Consider the following 18,436-nt stretch of genomic DNA (forward strand, 5'->3'; position numbering starts at 1 on the left):
ACATAGTTTTATGCTGATCTATAGTTGCATAACAAAGGCATGATATTACATATATTGGTCCACTTAATCCAATATAGTCAAATTTGATCAATCAAACATACATAGTTGGATTTGAAGATTGGTCTTAATACATTAAAATAGAGGAAATATGTAATAAAACATTTGAGTACTGATCGTATACTTTGTCAATGCAAAACAATGTACAATAAATCATATTTTTTTTTCCAATAAACGAATACTTATTTTAAAATTCAAATTTCATAAACAACATTCACTTGATTAATTGACATGTTACATAATAAAAATAATTTATATTTAAACTATCAAATTTCAAATCTAAAAACAACAAATGAGATCTAAATAAAACAAATTGTAAAGTTTAGAAATACCAAATCTTGCTCAATTCTTGTTTTTCTAGTTATTCTTTTCTTCCATCTTCTTCTCTTACTCTCTCTTCTCTTCTTTTCCTTTTCAATCCTCTCATTCAAAGCATTGGTTTTTCTCTCCATGATTTAATAGAACCTTACATGCTTCAATACATCTCCTCCAACTAGGTATGTGTAGCTTTTCTCTTCAACAAGTATGGTTGCTTTCACATACGTGTCTTGTGTGATATTCTTGAAGATAAAACAAGAATCAACCACCATCTTATTCTCTTCACATTTCCAATGACCTCCAAAGAGTCCACCTTAGCATATCTATCTATCTAATCGCATTGAGCATTCGATCTTCAAGTGAATCCATGTAGAATTTCCCCATCACACAATCAATGACAAGGTTAAATAGATGTTCATCACTGGAGTAGAGAGTATTCAAATATCCATCTTCCTTTTTTTTATTTTCCTTCCACCACTTTCCCTCATCCTCCTTCATAAAATATGCCATCAACGTTTTCACTTTATTTATAAGCAAAATATAAGCAAAATTACAAAATATACCATCAATGTTTTCACTTTATTTATTGATCTCCTATAAATTTATTTGAAACCCAAATTGTGTTATCCTTTTTGTCACTATTATTTTGGTCATTGGAACATTCAGTAAATAACTGAATTACACGTATTTATTTATATATGTATATATTCCCCCATGTACTAAATCATTACTTGTATGTAGTTGAACTAGTTAACTAATTGATATAAGCTGAACTCACATATAAAGATAGATCTTCCACTACTTTTCCTATGATGTTTTAGCTCGAAACTAAGACTATTCAATCTTTGAATCATTGTTTTATCTATTATATTTGTTGTGTTACAAAAAATATATATATTATATTTGTTCTAACATCCTAATAAAGTCTCTAATAAAATTAATAAAGTCTAATTGGTAAATATGTTTGATCTTACAGCAATTTCTAAGGTCCAACGCTCAAGTTTGTAACGGGATCATATCAAATTCAGATGAATATCCATCAGTTCGAAACCTCAAAACTGATTTGAGATTATTAATGCATTAAACACATGTATAACTATTGTTTATAATACCTTGTTGATCTTATAACACTCACCATCTAAACTAATCATCAGTCATAACTTACACTGAATAAATTTAATTATAAATACTAGCTAGATGTTTTAAATATTTGGATTTATCATCTTTGAATTATAGAGAGAACATGCATGGACTTATAAATATAAAACCAAACCATTCAAAGTGAAAAACTAAAAACAAATACTAAAAGAAAAATTTAATGAAAATAATTTTTTTACATGAGACGTGGACCAACCAATAAAAATATTAATTAGCTCACTGTTCTTTTTTTTTTAATTCTTGAGAGTATAACTAAATTAATTTGATTACATAGAAGTCATTTATATATATATAAGAAAAACTTTTCCTAAAACAATAAATTATTGAAGATAACTTAGGAATCAAGATGTGTATCTTGCTTCATAAGTTATTATAGACTCTTCTTATTATGAAATATAGCATGTGGAAATCTTTGAAGTCAAATCAAAGAATATTATATATGCTATCACGAAAAAATTAGGCTGATTTAAATGTATATCATAAATTTAGAAAATTTATATTTCTAACTGAAAGAAGCTTAAGTCTACCGTATATATAGAGTTATTCTTGGGTTCACCCCCTAGGGTGAACCTACCAACCAATAGAAAATTGTCATTTTAAATCTAGTATCTTTTAATTAAGGAAACCAAATAATTTGGCAAATTATATTAGTTTTTCAAAATAAAATTTAAAAATAAATAAAAATAATATATAAAAAACGAATTCAAAAAAAAATGTTGTCAACAAAACACTAAACCCTAAACTCTAATACTAAACCCTAAACTCAAATCCTAAACCCTAAATCATTGGGTAAACCCTAAATCCTTGGGTAAACCCCTAAACCCTTGGAAAAACACTAAACATGTTGTCAACAAAACACTAAACCCTAAACTCTAATCATAAACCCTAAACCCTTGGGAAAACCTTAAACCCTTGGGTAAACATTAAATCCTTGGGTAAACCCTAAACCCTTAGGTAAACCCTAAACCCTTGGAAAAACACTAAACATTTGGATAAATTCTAAATTATAAATCTTAAACACTAAACTCTAAATCTTAAAAATAAATATATTTTTTTAAATAATCGTTTTTTAGAACTATTGTTATTTTTATTTATTTAATTTTTTATTTTTTTATTTTAAAAGCATAATATAATTTGGCAAATTATTTTGTTTCCTTAATTAAAAGATACTAGATCTAAAATGACAACTTTCTATTGGTTGGTAGGGAGTGAACCCAAGAAAAAGTCGTATATATATATAGTCGTGTGTCATTCATTAATGAACAACTTAATAGTATTCATATATTCAAATTCTACACTAGATTTTGATTTGTATTTCTAAAGCGTGGGACTATTTTCAAATACAACTATAATTTAATGAAACCCATATATTTAATTTGATTTTTTGTGTATATTTATATAAAAAAAATTGGTTTCGTTATTTTGGTAATAATTTAAAATGTATTGATAATTTTATTTTTTTGTATAGAAGTATACATACTTTAGTGGTGGTAAAAAGAATAATAGTACTATGAAAGTGGTAAATATGAAATTTCCCTTAAATTATTTATAAATATTTATACAAGTTTATTAAACCAATTTCGCCCTTTAAATAGTAAACTCTAAATAATAATCACTAAACCATAAACTCAGTTACTTAAATGTTATGATATTTTTGTTTGAAAATATTATTTAAAGAAAATATTCAATTTGTAGTATTTTTTTTTTCAAGATATTCAATTTGTAGTATTTCAAGCGATTTGTTGTATTTCAAGCAATCTCTTAAAAAATTAAGAATTAACTATTTGCCAATAAAATCTCTTTTGTCAATCTCATAACTCATAAGTCATAAGAATCATGGAAACGCCGCGTTTTAAAGCGTGCCGTATCGTTGTATTCCGAAATTAGATTTTTCACCATCTTCGTTTTGGGTTTTGAAACATTGAAGAAGCGTGCGTTGCTTCTGAGGAGGATCTATCTAGAGACCAAAGGTAAAGGCACTTCCTCCCTCTACTGCTTTCTCCTATTTCGATTTCGTTTTCATTATCAATCTCCTAGAAAACCCTAAATCCATTTTTGAACCCCCCCCCCACCGGAAATTTGTGCTCTTCGCCGGCAGATCTCCCTTATCTATCTCCGGCGTTCGTTTCTGTTTCATGTATTTGCTTGCCCCAATCGTCTCCTCCGTTGCTCAGTTTTGTACTCTCTGGTTTCTAGGTTTCGAGCTCACTCTGCTAGAAAACCCTAAAAATTGAGGCTGTTACTTCCACCGAGGACGCATCTTAATCAGAGGAGACTTGATTGATCTTCACCGTCTTCTTAAGGTTAGCTGGTGCTTTTCTTTGTATATTGGTCGATTTGGAAGGGGGATTTTGTGTGACATACGTTGTTGATTTTTTTTGCTTAGGGAAAAGTTTTGTTAGTTCCGATTCTAGAGTCTTTAGTTGGGGATTAATATGGATGGGAAGGGGAAGAAATGTGGTTCCAAGAAAGAATCTAAGGTTTTTGATTTCGAAGATGATGATGAACCTATCGGATCTCTCTTGAAAGTTATGAAGCACAAAACTGCTACTAAGAGTAAAGTTGAGACTGAGACTACTGGTAAACAGAGGCAGAAAGGGGCTGTGGAGAAGAAATTGACTCATGTACGCAAGGATTCTGAGGATATGGATGACACCTTAGCCAGTTTTAGGAAGAGATTGAAGGGTCACAAGAAAAGGGTTAGGAATGACAAGGATGTTCCTCCGGTTGATACTGTGACTGATTCTAATTTGATCCCAAGCCCTGATATGGCTGACGATGCATCTGAGCTTGGCAGGGAAGGTACTGTCAACAAAAAGAGCTTGGATGATATCTATAAAACCAAGGTTAAATCGAGTACAAGATCAGTGACATTAGAGAAGGAAGCAGATGCAGATGATAAATCCAAGAGACCGCTGCCAAATGTCGATGTTTATCCTCCTGTTGATAGAAAAGATGTTTCAGTTCCTTCTCCTGATCAGCACATACACCTAGGAGAGCCAGAATCAGAGTCTGGTCATTTCCGAGAGGAAAAAATTGTTATGTGTGATTGTGGGATCCAATTTAATTTTGAGGACCGTTCCCTTGAGTCTAACTCTGAGGTTGCGATCTGTCAGAAGTGCAAGCGTTCTTCACACTGTGACGCTTCTAACGGAGGTAGTATCCAAGTTAATACTCTCAAAGATGGAACTGCTGAAGCTTCCCCGGTTTCAGTAACTCCCTATGAAGATGAAGATTTCCGAGGTGATGCAGTTTCATTACCTAATTCTGGGAAGCCATCCACCTTGCAACGTCCAGAGCGCATTGCTAGAAAGCGTAAGCATGAAAACATGGTGTATGGAGAAGATATGAATTGGGAGAACGAGCAAGGCTTTCTGGATTGTCAAAGTGACAAGTCCTTTAAAGGAAGCGACAAGTGTGATTTCGGTCCATTTATTTCCAAGGAATTTGAGATTGGTAGAGCAGCTGCGGTGGCAGCTGGCCTTAAAGCCCAGTCGGTTAGTCCGGTGGAGAAGACTATACTTAAAGAGGTATTGAAGCGCAAAGGGAGCCATCAGGAGTACCTACGTTGCAGGTTAGTTTCCTTTCCTTAGCTGTTATGGATTCAGATACATGGCTTTGGTTTTCTTAGCTAGTATAAAATGTATTTTTCTTAAGGTCTAGGAGAAGGGTGTACCTTAGGATACTGTACCTAGAGATATCTATCCCATTTTTAACTTCTTCATTTGTTGGAAACCGTGAATGCATACTGTATTGTTTGACAGATCTACTAGTGAGATTCAAGGATTTTCAAGTTGTTTTATGTCCATTTATTTTCAACAGTTTTACTTGGAACAGTTCTGTCTTTCAGACTTGGATAATTTTTGCGTTTCGTTTGTCCTCTTGGAGACTTTCTTAACACTTTTTATATAAATCAGAACTTATATTGGTTGTGCTACAGGAATTCTATCTTAGGTCTGTGGAGTAAAAATGTCAGCCGGATTTTACCTGTCACCGAGTGTGTTGTTGGCCATTCTGAGAGTGAATTTCCTTCAGCTGGCCTTATCAGAGAGGTCTATAAGTTTCTTGATCAGAGAGTAAGTCTGTGATGTTCTATCCTGTCTCCTTTTAGTTTTCTCTGTACTTGATTTTTTCGTAAGTTTGTTTTTAACTTGTGTGCACTATTAGAAAGCGAATGAGTGCTGGTTTCTCATAGTCCGCATATGATGGTTTTTTTGCAGGGATATATAAATACTGGGGTTTCATCTGTGAGGGGAAAAGGGGGTCCTTCGACTAATCATGATGATGATCTTTCTCAGGGGAAAAAGCTTGAAGAAAGTTCTATGGCTTCTGTTGCAAATTCTGACGGAGATACTTTTATCTTTGGTCAGGTCAAAGCCGTTGAATCGACTAGCGAGGGTAAGAACTGTGCTCTCCAAAATGATGAAACAGAAATTGTAGAATGTGCGACCTCAGCAATGTTGGGATCTACCAGAAAAACATGCGAGGCAAGCATTATTGACGATTGCAAACATTCTGTCAGCATAAATGCTTTACTAGCAGATGCTAATGCACCCAAGGTCGAAAAGTGTCCGGAAACAATTTCAGTACGGAAGACTGTTTTGTCTAGCACACTGTCCTCTGCAAATTGTGATCAAATGAGAGGAAGAGACTGTGTTCAGGGTGAGGTTGAAGATGAGAAAAAGGTAATAGTTATTGGAGCCGGTCCCGCTGGATTAACAGCAGCACGTCATTTACAGCGCCAAGGTTTTTCTGTCACAGTTCTTGAGGCAAGAAGTAGAGTAGGTGGTCGTGTATATACAGACCGGTCCTCTCTTTCAGTTCCTGTGGATCTGGGGGCCAGCATAATTACAGGAATTGAGGCTGATGTGCCATCTGAAAGAATGCCAGATCCATCAGCATTGGTCTGTAACCAGTTAGGTCTGGAGTTGAGTGTTTTGCATGGATTCTGTCCCCTTTATGATACTGTAACAGGGGAAAAGGTTCCTCCAGAATTAGATGATGCTTTACAAGGAGAGTTCAACAGTCTGATTGATGATATGGATTTGCTTGTTGAGGAGATAGGCAAGGATAGAGCAAATAAAATGTCGCTCGAGGATGGTCTAGAATATGGCCTCCAGCGGCTGAGGATGCCACATGAGAAGGTGAACATTGAAAGATCCGGGATTGGCAATTCAATTAATGGTTCATTCTCAAGAACAGGCATCACTGGTACCTTTAAGCATGATGGAAGGTTAAAAGAGGATTTTTTGAATCCGTTGGAGCGAAGAGTTATGAATTGGCATTTTGCTCATACAGAGTATGGTTGTGCTGCTGTCCTCAAGGAAGTTTCGCTTTCTAACTGGAATCAAGATGAGTTTTATGGCGGGTTTGGAGGGCCACATGCTATGATTAAAGGTGGTTATAGCAGAGTTGCTGAGTCGCTTGCTGAAGGACTTGATATTCGCTTGAACAATGTAGTTTCTGAGGTATCTTATGCCTCTGATGTCTCCGCCATGCATAACAACAAGCATAAAGTAATAGTTAGTACATCAAATGGTGGTGAGTATCTTGGAGATGCTGTTCTGGTTACTGTTCCTCTTGGGTGCTTGAAAGCAGAAACCATTAAGTTTTCACCACCGTTGCCGGACTGGAAATATTCATCAATCAAACAACTTGGTTTTGGAGTTCTAAATAAAGTTGTGTTGGAGTTCTCAAAGGTATTTTGGGATGATAGCTTGGATTATTTTGGGGCAACTGCTGAGGAAACCGATCAAAGAGGTGAATGTTTTATGTTTTGGAATGTCAAAAAAACTGTTGGTGCTCCTGTTCTGATAGCTTTGGTGGTTGGGAAGGCTGCGGTTGACTATAAAGACAAGAGTAAGTCTGAGCATGTGAATCATGCAATGATGGTTCTTCGGAAGCTTTTTGGTGGGGATCTGGTGCCTGATCCTGTTGCTTCGGTAGTTACTGACTGGGGCGCTGATCCTTACAGTTATGGTGCCTACTCATATGTTGCTATTGGTGCCTCTGGTGAAGATTATGATGTACTGGGAAGGCCTGTTCAGAATTGTTTGTTCTTTGCTGGTGAGGCAACATGCAAAGAGCATCCTGACACTGTCGGTGGCGCAATGATGACTGGAGTCCGGGAAGCTGTGCGTATAATCGATATATTAAGAAGTGGAAATGATTATACAGCTGAAATAGAAACACTAGAAAAGGCGCAGAGGAAATCTGTATCTATAAGGGATGAAGTCAGCGACCTAATAAAGAGACTTGAAGTTGTTGAGCTGTCTAATGTGTTGGCTAGACACTCATTGCTTCGGAACATGTTCTTCTCTGCCAAAACAACTGTTGGGCGTTTGCATCTAGCCAAGGAGTTGCTTAACCTACCTGGTGAAACCTTGAAATCCTTTGCTGGTACAAAAGAAGGGCTTACAGTGCTGAACTCTTGGATCCTGGTAAGCTTAGTGGGATTTTGCCTTTAGCAAAGCAAAGAAAACAGCTTTCTTTTGCTTTTATGTTTGCTCCATAGATTTTTGCTTATTATATTTCTCTAATAGGATTCGATGGGGAAGAATGGAACCCAGCTTTTACGTCATTGTGTACATATTCTTGTTCGAGTTACGAGCGATCTCTTTGCCGTGAGGCTCTCAGGTATTGGTTATTTTCTTTTAAGTACAATTTCTGTCTCATATACCACATGGAATTGGTTCTGTCTTAAGATTCAATATCACGTGCAAGCAGTTTTGTGATTATATTCCGGTTATTAATTTTTATTTTCTCTAAGTTGCTTACTTTCCGCTTGTTGATGCAGGCATTGGAAAGACTGTGAAAGAAAAGGTTTGTGCACACACGAGCCGTGATATCCGTGCCATTGCAAGTCAGCTTGTTAATGTGTGGTTGGAACTTTACCGGAAAGAAAAAGCTAATAGGGAAATCAAATCATTGAGACGAACAAACCCTACAAATATCTCTAGAATAAGAAGAAAGCAGAATAGTGAGGATGCAGACAGTAAGGGAAATCTTAGCAATGGCAACGATACGACAACAGATGGAGAGATTGAGGACAACCAGCTACCTATGTCAGAGGAAGAAAAGGCTGTGTTTGCTACAGCTGAGGCTGCTCGTGTAGCAGCTGAAGCAGCTGCAAAGGCAAGTTTTTTTTATCTTCGAATGAGTGAAATGCATTGATTGATGATTGCTGAATGTGTTTATTTTAGTGTTTTCTTTTCCCTCTTAAATTGACCTTTCTTTATTTGTTAACAAATAAATTAGACGTTTCTGTCTTGTAGGCATTTTCTGAGGCCTATCAAAGTACTTCATTGCAGCTTCCTAAGATTCCCTCGTTCCATAAATTTGCCAGGCGAGAGCAGTATGCAAAAATGGACGAATCTGATTTTAAGAAAAAGTTTCCAGGCAACGTCTTAGGAAGACAAGATTGTATGTCAGAGATAGACTCTAGGAACTGCAAAGTTCGGGACTGGTATGATTTCCCTGCCTCCTGTCTTGACCCTGACAGTTCAAGGGTTCAGGTCGACAATTGTTCACAGCGTAGCCATTCGAATGAACTTGGATCTCATTCAAAGTTCAGAGAATGTTCTAGAGAGAGTGGGGCTGCGGAAACCAGTGTTTTTACCGGGGCATGGGTTGATACTGGCGGTAGTAGCGATGGTGTCAAGGATTACAATGCAATAGATAGATGGCAATCTCAAGCTGCTGCTGCTGATCCCGAATTTTTCAACCGTGCGTTGCATATGAAGGATGAAGAAGGTTCGATGGCATGTTCGACGGGTCCTCCTAGTTGGAAGCATGACCAACCCGCGAATGAAGGTTCTATGTCACAGGTTACAGTGAATAAAGAGCCACGTAAAAGTCATATCAGGGGTGCAGATCGGTTGAAACAGGGAGTTGTAGATTTTGTTGCATCGTTGCTTATGACCCCATATAGAGCAAAGAAAATTGATAGAGATGTATACAAGTCAATAATGAAGAAGACAGCAACAAAGGTTTGTGACTTTTGTGGTTTTCTACTCTTTAAAATTCTTCAATTAGTATACTGCGAGTCTTTTTTCTCTATGAAGCTAGAAAAAGGCTTCTGAAACTCTTGCGCTTTATCAGGTAATGCAGCAAACAACAGACGCGGAGAAAGCCATGGTTGTTCCCCAATTCCTTGACTCAAAGCGGAAAAACAAGGTTTGTAAAAAAGCTTCCAACGTTTCAGAGTTAAATGTTTGCCAAAAATATTGTCTTTAGATTCCTCGTTTAAGTAAATATCACTAAATAGTTGCATTTTTCTAATTGATTGTCACTGCATTTGATTAATATTTATGCAGATTCGTGACTTTGTGGACAAACAAGTTGACAAGTACATTGCGATGGCTAAAGTTGCAAAACCTTGATGGCCGTTTTGAGCGACAGTAATGGCCAATAGTACTTGAGTTGGTGGTATCTGCTAAAGGATGGCAAAGCCCCTTCTCGCATAAACGACATATCATTGCTCATTTATGAAGAAGCTTTTTCAAAGAATCAGATGCTCTCGGATGATAAATGTTTTTCAACTCATGCTGATTGTTTTTAGTTTTGTATAGAGCTCACGATTTAGTGTTAACCCCCATTAGTCAATTTTTTTTCCTTCAGGTATCTCTGAATACATTTCTTGAGATTCATATATCATTTCCAGAACCCACGAGAAAAAGCGTTTCATTTTTTTTACTGTTTAGTGTGATATTATGTTCTGGTTTGCTTATACTAGCAGCAGCCATACTTTGGTTAGCTCTTTTCCCTATCTGCGATTCCACAGTTGCAGGTCTATCACTCTCACGCTTGCAGGTAAAGATGGACATTTCAGAAACTGGATTACTTCAGCTTAAAAGCAATTTAGGATTGTGATCTTCTTCTGGTGTCTTTAGACTTGCAAGCCGTTTGTGGAAGAGGAACTGCATCTGAGGCAGGTTCTTTGCTTTGTGTGTGTAATTTGGTCAGCATATTCTTAGACTTGTTAGTAATGTGGCTGAGAGTTTGATGCTGGCTTTTGCAGATGAGGAAACATAGACTTGGCTGTACCCCACCCATGTTGGTGAGAGATGAAAAATCTTTGTGTCTTAAGATTAGATGCCTTGGTTCAAGAAGCACTCTGCTTGTTGATGAGAGGTACATATTTGCTTACGTGTTTTATTAGATCGCATTTAATATGAGCTTCATTGCATTGATTCAGTTGTGATCGTAGGCGTTTGGTATTTGCATTGTAGTCTTTAACTGTTATTATTTATGAGTTCAGTGGGAGAAGCATATGCCATGTTAGTCTAAATTACAGCGACTAATAGTAATTTGCTTGTACGGGGTTTATTGTTATAGGCAGAGCTTATTTGAGTTGGCAGAGAGACGTGGGGCGCTAAAGCAGAGCGATCATGTATATAGTCAGTAGTATTCAAATTTCAGAGTTGCAGTGTCTTTCACAACTTAACGTGACAGAGAATTTGAAATCTCCTTTAGGCCTTGGCTGGTTTCTCATATTTTAGTATAGGTGACGGCAATGTTGATTTCAATTTTTAATTGTAGAGTCCCTTTTCTTTTCTGTTTTTGCTTTTATTACATTTTGAAAAAAATATTGGAAATATGATAATCTCAGACTAATCCCCATCACTCATCAGCTACTAAAACTGAGGTTTTATCATGGGCGATATATGGAGGCCGCTTTATATTAGAACAAATAGAAATAGCCCATTATTCAACTTTATGATTGTTTGAATAAAAACCCTTTGCATCCTTTGATTCGATCACGAATCCCACTTGCACTCTCCATACCTGAGACATGAATAATTTTTCGTGTTCCATCATCTATGTGAAACTAGTTGAATGGTAGAAAACACTACACATAAACCAAAGCAGAAGTTTGGTCTCCTTGTTTTTTTTTTTTATTTTTTTATTTTTTTGGTCTCCTTGTTGCTACCTGGCCAACACTATATGAAGCCAAGGTAATGGGCCTCTTGGCCAAAATTACCACACAAAAAAAAAAACATTGATTGTGAAATTGGTTCAAAGTTTACATCTTGTTTTCCCCCAAAAACATAACAAAGGAGCGAGTTAAATGAAATGAAATGAAAACAGATTTTGGTAGTTTCACCAAATGCCCATCTACTGAAATGTGGGATGTATGGGGGTAATTAGCGACAAAATCAAATTATAGGATAATAAATGCAATAAACAAATCGTATTAGAGGAAAGAAAAGTAAGTGGAGAAAGATGGAAAGAGAGTGTATTGGAACAATTGATCGATGAATGACAAAACAACAACAACAACAACAAAAGAAAAATGTGTGTTTCGATATTTTATGAGTTGAAATCAAAGATTAAGCATTTTTTTATATTTCTTTAATAATTTTTATTAATAGTTTGTGATCTCTCAGGAAGGAAGGAAGGGGAAGCCACTCTCTCTCTCTCTCTCTCTCTCTCTCTCTCTCTCAATTACTCCGTCCCCCTTTGATCAATCTCTCTACGTAAAAAGCACGAACCTTTAAACCCGGTCCTGTTCTGTCCGCACAAAGCATCAAGATTACCCTCCTTTGTCCGTATCCTCTCTCTCTCTCTCTCTATGGGCAACGTGAACGCGAGAGACGAAGCGAACAGTAGCCACAACAACAACAACGCATCTCCACTGGAAGACAACGACGGTGAGATTCACTCTCGCCATCATCATCAACCCATGTCTTCCGACACCGCTCCTCCTCCTCCTCCTCCTCCTGAGCTCATGGGCCAATCTCCTCCTCAATCTCCTCGCGCCACTCAATCTCCTCTCATGTTTACTCCTCAGGTTCCCAGATTCCCTTAAACACACAGATCTGAAATAAATTAATAAATATAAATAAATAAAGATTGGATTTAAAAGTTCGTATCTTTCCTTTTTAAGGTACCGGTGCGTCCTCTTCAAAGACCAGATGAAATCCACATCCCAAACCCTTCTTGGATGCAGGCCCCTTCCTACGAAGAGGCTTGTAACGAGCAAGGCATCCCCACCATGATCACTTGGTGCCATGGAGGCAAGGAGATTGCTGTTGAAGGGTCTTGGGACAATTGGAAGACAAGGTCTTACCTTTTTTTAGAGTTTTGATTTTCTCTTGTTGTCTTTTTTCTAATCTCTCATTCTTGTTTCTGTTTGTTTGTTTGTATCAGAAGTCGGCTGCAGAGATCTGGCAAAGACTTCACTATAATGAAAGTCTTGCCTTCAGGTGTCTATGAGTACAGGTTCATCGTTGATGGACAGTGGAGGCATGCCCCTGAGCTCCCTCTAGCTCGTGACGACGCTGGCAACACTTTCAACCTTTTGGACCTCCAGGTAACCTCACTTCGAAACCTTTAGGGAGAGAGAGAGAGAGAGAGAGAGAAACTATTCAGGTGTATAGGGAATGGCAAAGGGACATCTTTATAGTTTCTGATAGGAGAGATATGGTTTTGTTTGTGTGCAGGACTATGTACCAGAAGACATTGAAAGCATATCTGGTTTTGAGCCACCGCAATCACCAGAGGCTAGTTACAGCAGCTTGCTTCTAGGCGCTGAGGACTACTCCAAAGAACCCCCTCTGGTTCCGCCGCACCTGCAGATGACACTGCTGAACTTGCCTCCAGCCAGCCCTGACATCCCATCTCCTTTGCCGAGACCTCAGCACGTCATTCTCAACCATCTTTACATGCAGAAAGGCAAAAGCGGTCCATCTGTGGTCGCCCTTGGTTCCACTCACCGCTTTCTCGCCAAGTACGTAACTGTGGTGCTCTACAAGTCCCTCCAGAGGTGAGAAGACGATGATAGTGCCCAGTTCCCATAAGAATGTGGAAACTCAGACATGCTTAGTATCTAACTCATGGAGAATGGGTGTGTGAGGCTATAGGATATGCAAAGAAGAAGAAGAAGAGTTTTATCATCACAGGCAAAAGTGTTTTTCCCTCTCAATAAGCTCGAATTTTGTTGTCTTTTAAAGTTGTCAATAAGGTTTTTAGCAACATAATGAAAGATGCATTATTCAGTCATGTGTAATCTTTTGATTTCAAGACCTTTTATCATCTCTTCTCTTTTCTTAGATTAATTTAGAACAACAAAAAAAATGAAACTTGTAAAACCAGCAAATCTCTTTTTTTCGGTTTTGTTTTGTGGCTTTCAAGTTTTCACAAATTATTATTGTTTGGCTTTCAAATTTAGCGAAAGATGGTGCTTCTCAAAAAGCAAAAGATGATACAAGCAAGTATCAAATTATTTTTGTTTGGCTTTCAAATTTATAAATGATCATATGCTTCTCAAAAAGCAAAATACTAGCAAGTATCAATCTAAAAAAGCAGAGTTTATTGCATTCTGATGGCCACTATCTAGCAGTAGAAAAGGCTGTGCAGAAAGAAGCAATAATAGGAACATGTTTTGAATCTAATACTCAATTTAGAAAACAGGACAGCCTTTGGCTATGATTCCAGGAGCCGTGGGGCAGGAGGCAAGAGGGCAGTGGTCTACTTCAGTACCCCACCATTTGAGGTCATGTCCAGCATTCTGCAGTGCAAAGAACAAGAGCACTCCCATGAATGCAGTCCCTGCGTCCAGCGCTGCAGAGAGCACGTAGTTATACTTCTGCCACCACCTCTTGTGGTAATTGAACACAAAGTAGTTGAAGATGGTTCCTGTGACCAGCCAGCTAGCAATGTTGGTTGGTGTCGCTGGAGGCATCCCTGCAAACCCATAGGAGATAACAGGAATGTTGATGAGAGGGATCCACTTCTTGTCCGGGAAGATCTTGCTCATGGCCCACACAGGAACAGGCAAGACAGCTCCGATGAGGAAGAGCCAGACAAGGTTACGGTACATGCCTCCTGCTCCAAACAGACGTTTTGGTCCTATCAATCCCCAAATAACCGAAGCATCAAACGTGACTCTGTACTTGGGGCAAGTCCAGGGGCTATTGGGGTGATCTCCTTCAATGTCGCATATGTCTTGAATGCTCTCAAGCATCCACCAGGCCACTCCCAAGTTCACCACACCAGCAACCACAGTGCCAACAAGCTGAGCCGTGTACATGCACCGCGGTGGGATCTTCATGTAATGGCCAAGCTTAAGGTCTGCCAAGAAGGAGAGAGCATGGACTGTGCTGATTCTTCCATAAATCTTGAAAATCAGATTTGCAATAGGCTTTCCAGGTAGGATATAACCAATTATAAACTGCCCTATTATATCATACCCTGGTTGCTGCAATTTAACACAAAATATATAAGCATGTAATGTGTAACTTGAAACCAAAAATATACATTAAATCATTATTATAAATGCATCATTTTCTACAATTTTTAATAATTTTTAACCAAAAATAATTCAATAAACTCAATTAAGCTTCTTGAAGTTTACAATTTCTTTATAAAAACATTTTAAAAAATCAATTTTTGTGAAATATTTTTTTAATTATAACTGAACAGAGGGAGTAGTATAAAACTAGTTAACAAAAACCTGATTTGTAGTAGCTTGAATGACACCAATAGGGAGAGTGACAATAAAGGCCATTGCAAAAGCAAAGAGCATTCCCCACCATGGAAGCTGCACTGACTCCTTCCACACAAAAGACATGAGGAGAGACAATGCTACACTTCCAACCAGCAACACATAAAACCACCACTCAGGCACTTGTTTGTATCTTTGCATCAGTTTCCCATGTATGTCAAGCTTCACCGTCTTCACTGCAGACCAAGTCTGCCTCCATATGTCCCTGCACAAATAAAACACACCAAAAGTGGTTCACATCCTCTCTTTTTTTTTTTTTTCCACTGAAGAGACAACAAACTAACTAACTAACCTGCCGTTGAACAATGCTACATGAGTTAGCGTTGCAGTGAACCTCGCAAAACCAGACCCAATAGAGAGCGCGAAAAGAGGGCTGAGGTAAAGCTTCCCGTAGTTGTTATAAGCATTGATGTCAAGATCAAACCGAGGAGTCAAGATCTTGGTTGTGTCATACTTCTGGCCAGCGGAAGTGAAGAGCTGGTTGGAGAAAATGGGGAACTTTCTAGCGTCGAAAGTGTCGAACCTCCAGTAACAAACAGGAACTATGATGTAAATAAACATGATGAAACCAACACCAACGTTGAGGATAGAGGACCAAGGAGCCACCAAGGGACTGCCGTGGTAAGCAGAGATACCAGCCCAGTCAAGAGTGAAGGCTCCAACTCCAAGACCATGGTACCCTGACCCAACTTGCTGAGCCGTGATGCTATTAGGCCAAGCCCAACAAACCCATGAGAAGAAAGTCAAGATTGGGAATAGGTAGCCTGGAAGTGCATAGTAGAGGAAGCTAGCACCAAGCGCCACAAGAAAGAACTGCATCCTCGTCAAGCCTTTTGACTTGTGCTCCTTCTCGTGCAACGCCCTGAAACAAAAGCGTTCAGCTTCTTTTTTTTGCGTTTGTCAGTAAAAACAGCGTTTCAGTCTAGATTGGATTACAAACCTGAAAAGAGAGACTTGAGCAAGGTTGGATGGCCACCACATGTCAACAGGATCAACAAGATACCTCCTCAAGACTCCAGCCCATCCATAACCCAAAATCTACACACACCAATTCATCAATATCAATATTCAAAAAATCACTAGGCAGTGGTTAGGCCTCTTATAAAGAATTATAGTTTAGGAGGCAGACGTCTAGAGATTAATATTTTTTTAAAAATCGATTAATAAAAAAAAATTGTTTCGTGTTCATATCGGATTCACAGATTTTTAAAACGTTGATCAAAATCAACAATCTTTCCACAAATCTATGAATCTCAAGAGGGAGAGGGAGGTACCTGAGTGGTTAAGACAATGAAGAGACCACAGATGAAGCTAAGGCTCTGCTTATAGTAAGCCTTCATGACAGTGATGGCTCCAATGGAGTAAGCATCACCACCACCGTAAGCAACACCACAATTAGCAAAGATGGTGATAATAACATGCTCCTTGATGTTGAAAGGACCAGGGTTGAGGCTCCACTCACAACCCATAAGCCTGTGAGAAGTGGTGGGGAGAGTCCGAGCCATGAACTTGCCGATGGGCAAGACGGCGATTTGCATAAGAATCGCGGAGATGGTGAGCGGCTGCGTGCGGTAAGTGAAGAACGTGTTGAGGAAGATGAGGAGGACGCAAGAGGACAGACCCAAGAACCAAGCTCTGAATGTCATCACCGGTAGAGTTGGGTCGTCGGTCTCAGGGACCACGAGTGCCACTTCCTCCACCGGACAGCGCTCGTGCTCCACGTGGCCATTGTTATCGTTGCTAGCTTTTTCTGCGTCCATGTCTTTTACAGAGAGGTACCAGACAAAGTTGCGTCTGTGTTGTTTATATAACCAAAGGACAGAGACATGGAACGACTGGTAATAAGTGAGAAGTCGAAATTATGGTCTTGCCCCTTCTTTCTGTACGTTAGTTTATCCACGTGTACTCTTTAGGCTTCACGGATACCCTTGGTGAAATCTTTGTCAATCAATTTAACAATTAGAGTAATTACATTATTTTGTAATAATTGTTAGAGATTGTTTTGTTACAGATATTTTGTATTTATTTCCAAATTTTTGTATATTATATGAGTGAAAATAAATATTTGGATTTTAAGTTGATATTTTTGCTAAAATCTAAAAATAATTCTAGATATCTCTCTATCATAAAAAATTTGTTTCATTTTCTATAACTGGATAAATCTTTTACTAGTCTGTCAAATTCAAATATTAATTTGCTACCAAAAATAAATAATGGTGTTATGTTAAATTCAAATAATAATTTGCTACCAAAAAAACACACATTGGGAGGTTGTAAATGGCTGCTTACCATATTTTTCCACGCGTGTGGGTCGCGCGTGTTGTTAGGAGGGTCGACACACTCATTTCTCTGTCTAGTTATAAGCTTGTCTCGTGTGGGGCCCGTTTCGACACTCGACTGGGACCTTACGCTTCACGTACCCCAACGCCGTGAGAACTTACCGTCCAGAGATACGCAGGGAGAAGGTAACGGCCGTTAGTGCTCTGACGGACGTCGCGCCTCGTGAGTGTGTGAAGCTCGTGGTCTGCGCAGAACAAAACTGAATCCACGTGGCCACCATGCTTACGTAGTTTTGACAGAGTGGCAGTGACAGGTGGACAAGAGTGAATGGGCTGTGTTCCTTTGAATATGCTTTTGACCTTTTTTAAGCACTTTCTAATGAATGGTTCGTCCTTGAAGAATGAAGAGAGTCAATGTAACAGTGAAGAAGCTACGGCAAATAACATTATTGTATTCTAAGCTAAATAAAAGTGTTACATCTATTCTTAAAAAAGATGGTACAAAGATGAATAAAATATACAAATGTTAGTATAATATACTTTGTAACTTAATAATATAATATAATATTATTTTGATTCATTAATTCTTTAAACAATGATGCATTACGATGTAACTACTATTTTTTTTTTGAATTTAATATTCATTAAAAAAAAACTTGGATAAGAGCAATAAAAGTCTCTACGTCCGATTGTTTTAGTCAGTAAAGCGTCGTGAATTGTCAAAGAGAACATTTGGTTTGGTTGTCCACCATGATATTGTAAGAAAAGAACATAGGTAAGAAGTAGAGTGTTTGGAGCACGGCGTAAACATTTTGTCTTGGATTTGATTCTTGTTAGAAACTTTGCTACTGTTTGGCCAGATGAACATAACACCATGTCTTAGCCTTCGTTTAGCAATTTGGAACCGGTCTTAGACCTCATTTAGGCCGTACTATTCGTCGGTACTGGTCTTTTAGAAGATTAGTTACGTTTCCGTCCATGCACTTTTAGACTCGGAAAAAATAATTTAAAATTTCTCCAAAAAAAATAAAGAGAAGTTTAAATAATATATATTTCAAAGCTTGTACGAACATGAATAACACGCATGAATCCCTCTCAAGGATTAATAGGAGGAGTA

The 18,436-nt window shown here is 38.0% G+C and overlaps 3 protein-coding genes across 4 annotated transcripts; 2 read left to right on the plus strand and 1 right to left on the minus strand.

The window, feature by feature from the left end:
• The first annotated feature begins 3,392 nt into the window (after positions 1-3,392).
• LOC106311733 (lysine-specific histone demethylase 1 homolog 3) lies at positions 3,393-10,298 on the plus strand. The gene is made up of 10 exons (XM_013749005.1): positions 3,393-3,503; positions 3,730-3,836; positions 3,920-5,107; positions 5,474-5,609; positions 5,754-7,973; positions 8,076-8,169; positions 8,330-8,667; positions 8,808-9,521; positions 9,634-9,708; positions 9,849-10,298. Exons 3-10 carry the CDS (start codon positions 3,969-3,971, stop codon positions 9,912-9,914), a joined length of 4,782 nt encoding a protein of 1,593 aa, XP_013604459.1. The 5' UTR covers positions 3,393-3,503; positions 3,730-3,836; positions 3,920-3,968; the 3' UTR covers positions 9,915-10,298.
• Positions 10,299-11,919: 1,621 nt separating this feature from the next.
• On the plus strand, positions 11,920-13,628 carry LOC106311672 (SNF1-related protein kinase regulatory subunit beta-2-like). Of its 2 annotated transcripts, none has more exons than XM_013748925.1 (4): positions 11,920-12,325; positions 12,422-12,597; positions 12,688-12,847; positions 12,978-13,628. In XM_013748925.1, exons 1-4 carry the CDS (start codon positions 12,107-12,109, stop codon positions 13,302-13,304), a joined length of 882 nt encoding a protein of 293 aa, XP_013604379.1. In that variant the 5' UTR covers positions 11,920-12,106; the 3' UTR covers positions 13,305-13,628. The 2 variants fall into 2 exon arrangements, with proteins under 2 accessions (XP_013604379.1, XP_013604378.1); XM_013748924.1 differs by having other exon boundaries at positions 11,921-12,325; positions 12,685-12,847.
• Positions 13,629-13,765: 137 nt separating this feature from the next.
• LOC106311671 (oligopeptide transporter 3) lies at positions 13,766-16,846 on the minus strand. Its single transcript, XM_013748923.1, has 5 exons — positions 16,315-16,846; positions 15,981-16,078; positions 15,333-15,902; positions 14,990-15,245; positions 13,766-14,734 (listed from the first exon to the last, which is right to left on the minus strand). The coding sequence occupies exons 1-5, from the start codon at positions 16,798-16,800 to the stop codon at positions 13,937-13,939; spliced, it is 2,208 nt and encodes a 735-aa protein (XP_013604377.1). The 5' UTR covers positions 16,801-16,846; the 3' UTR covers positions 13,766-13,936.
• Positions 16,847-18,436: the final 1,590 nt, after the last annotated feature.

Source organism: Brassica oleracea, chromosome C8 (assembly GCF_000695525.1).
Source record: "Brassica oleracea var. oleracea cultivar TO1000 chromosome C8, BOL, whole genome shotgun sequence".
Lineage (NCBI taxonomy): Eukaryota > Viridiplantae > Streptophyta > Magnoliopsida > Brassicales > Brassicaceae > Brassica > Brassica oleracea.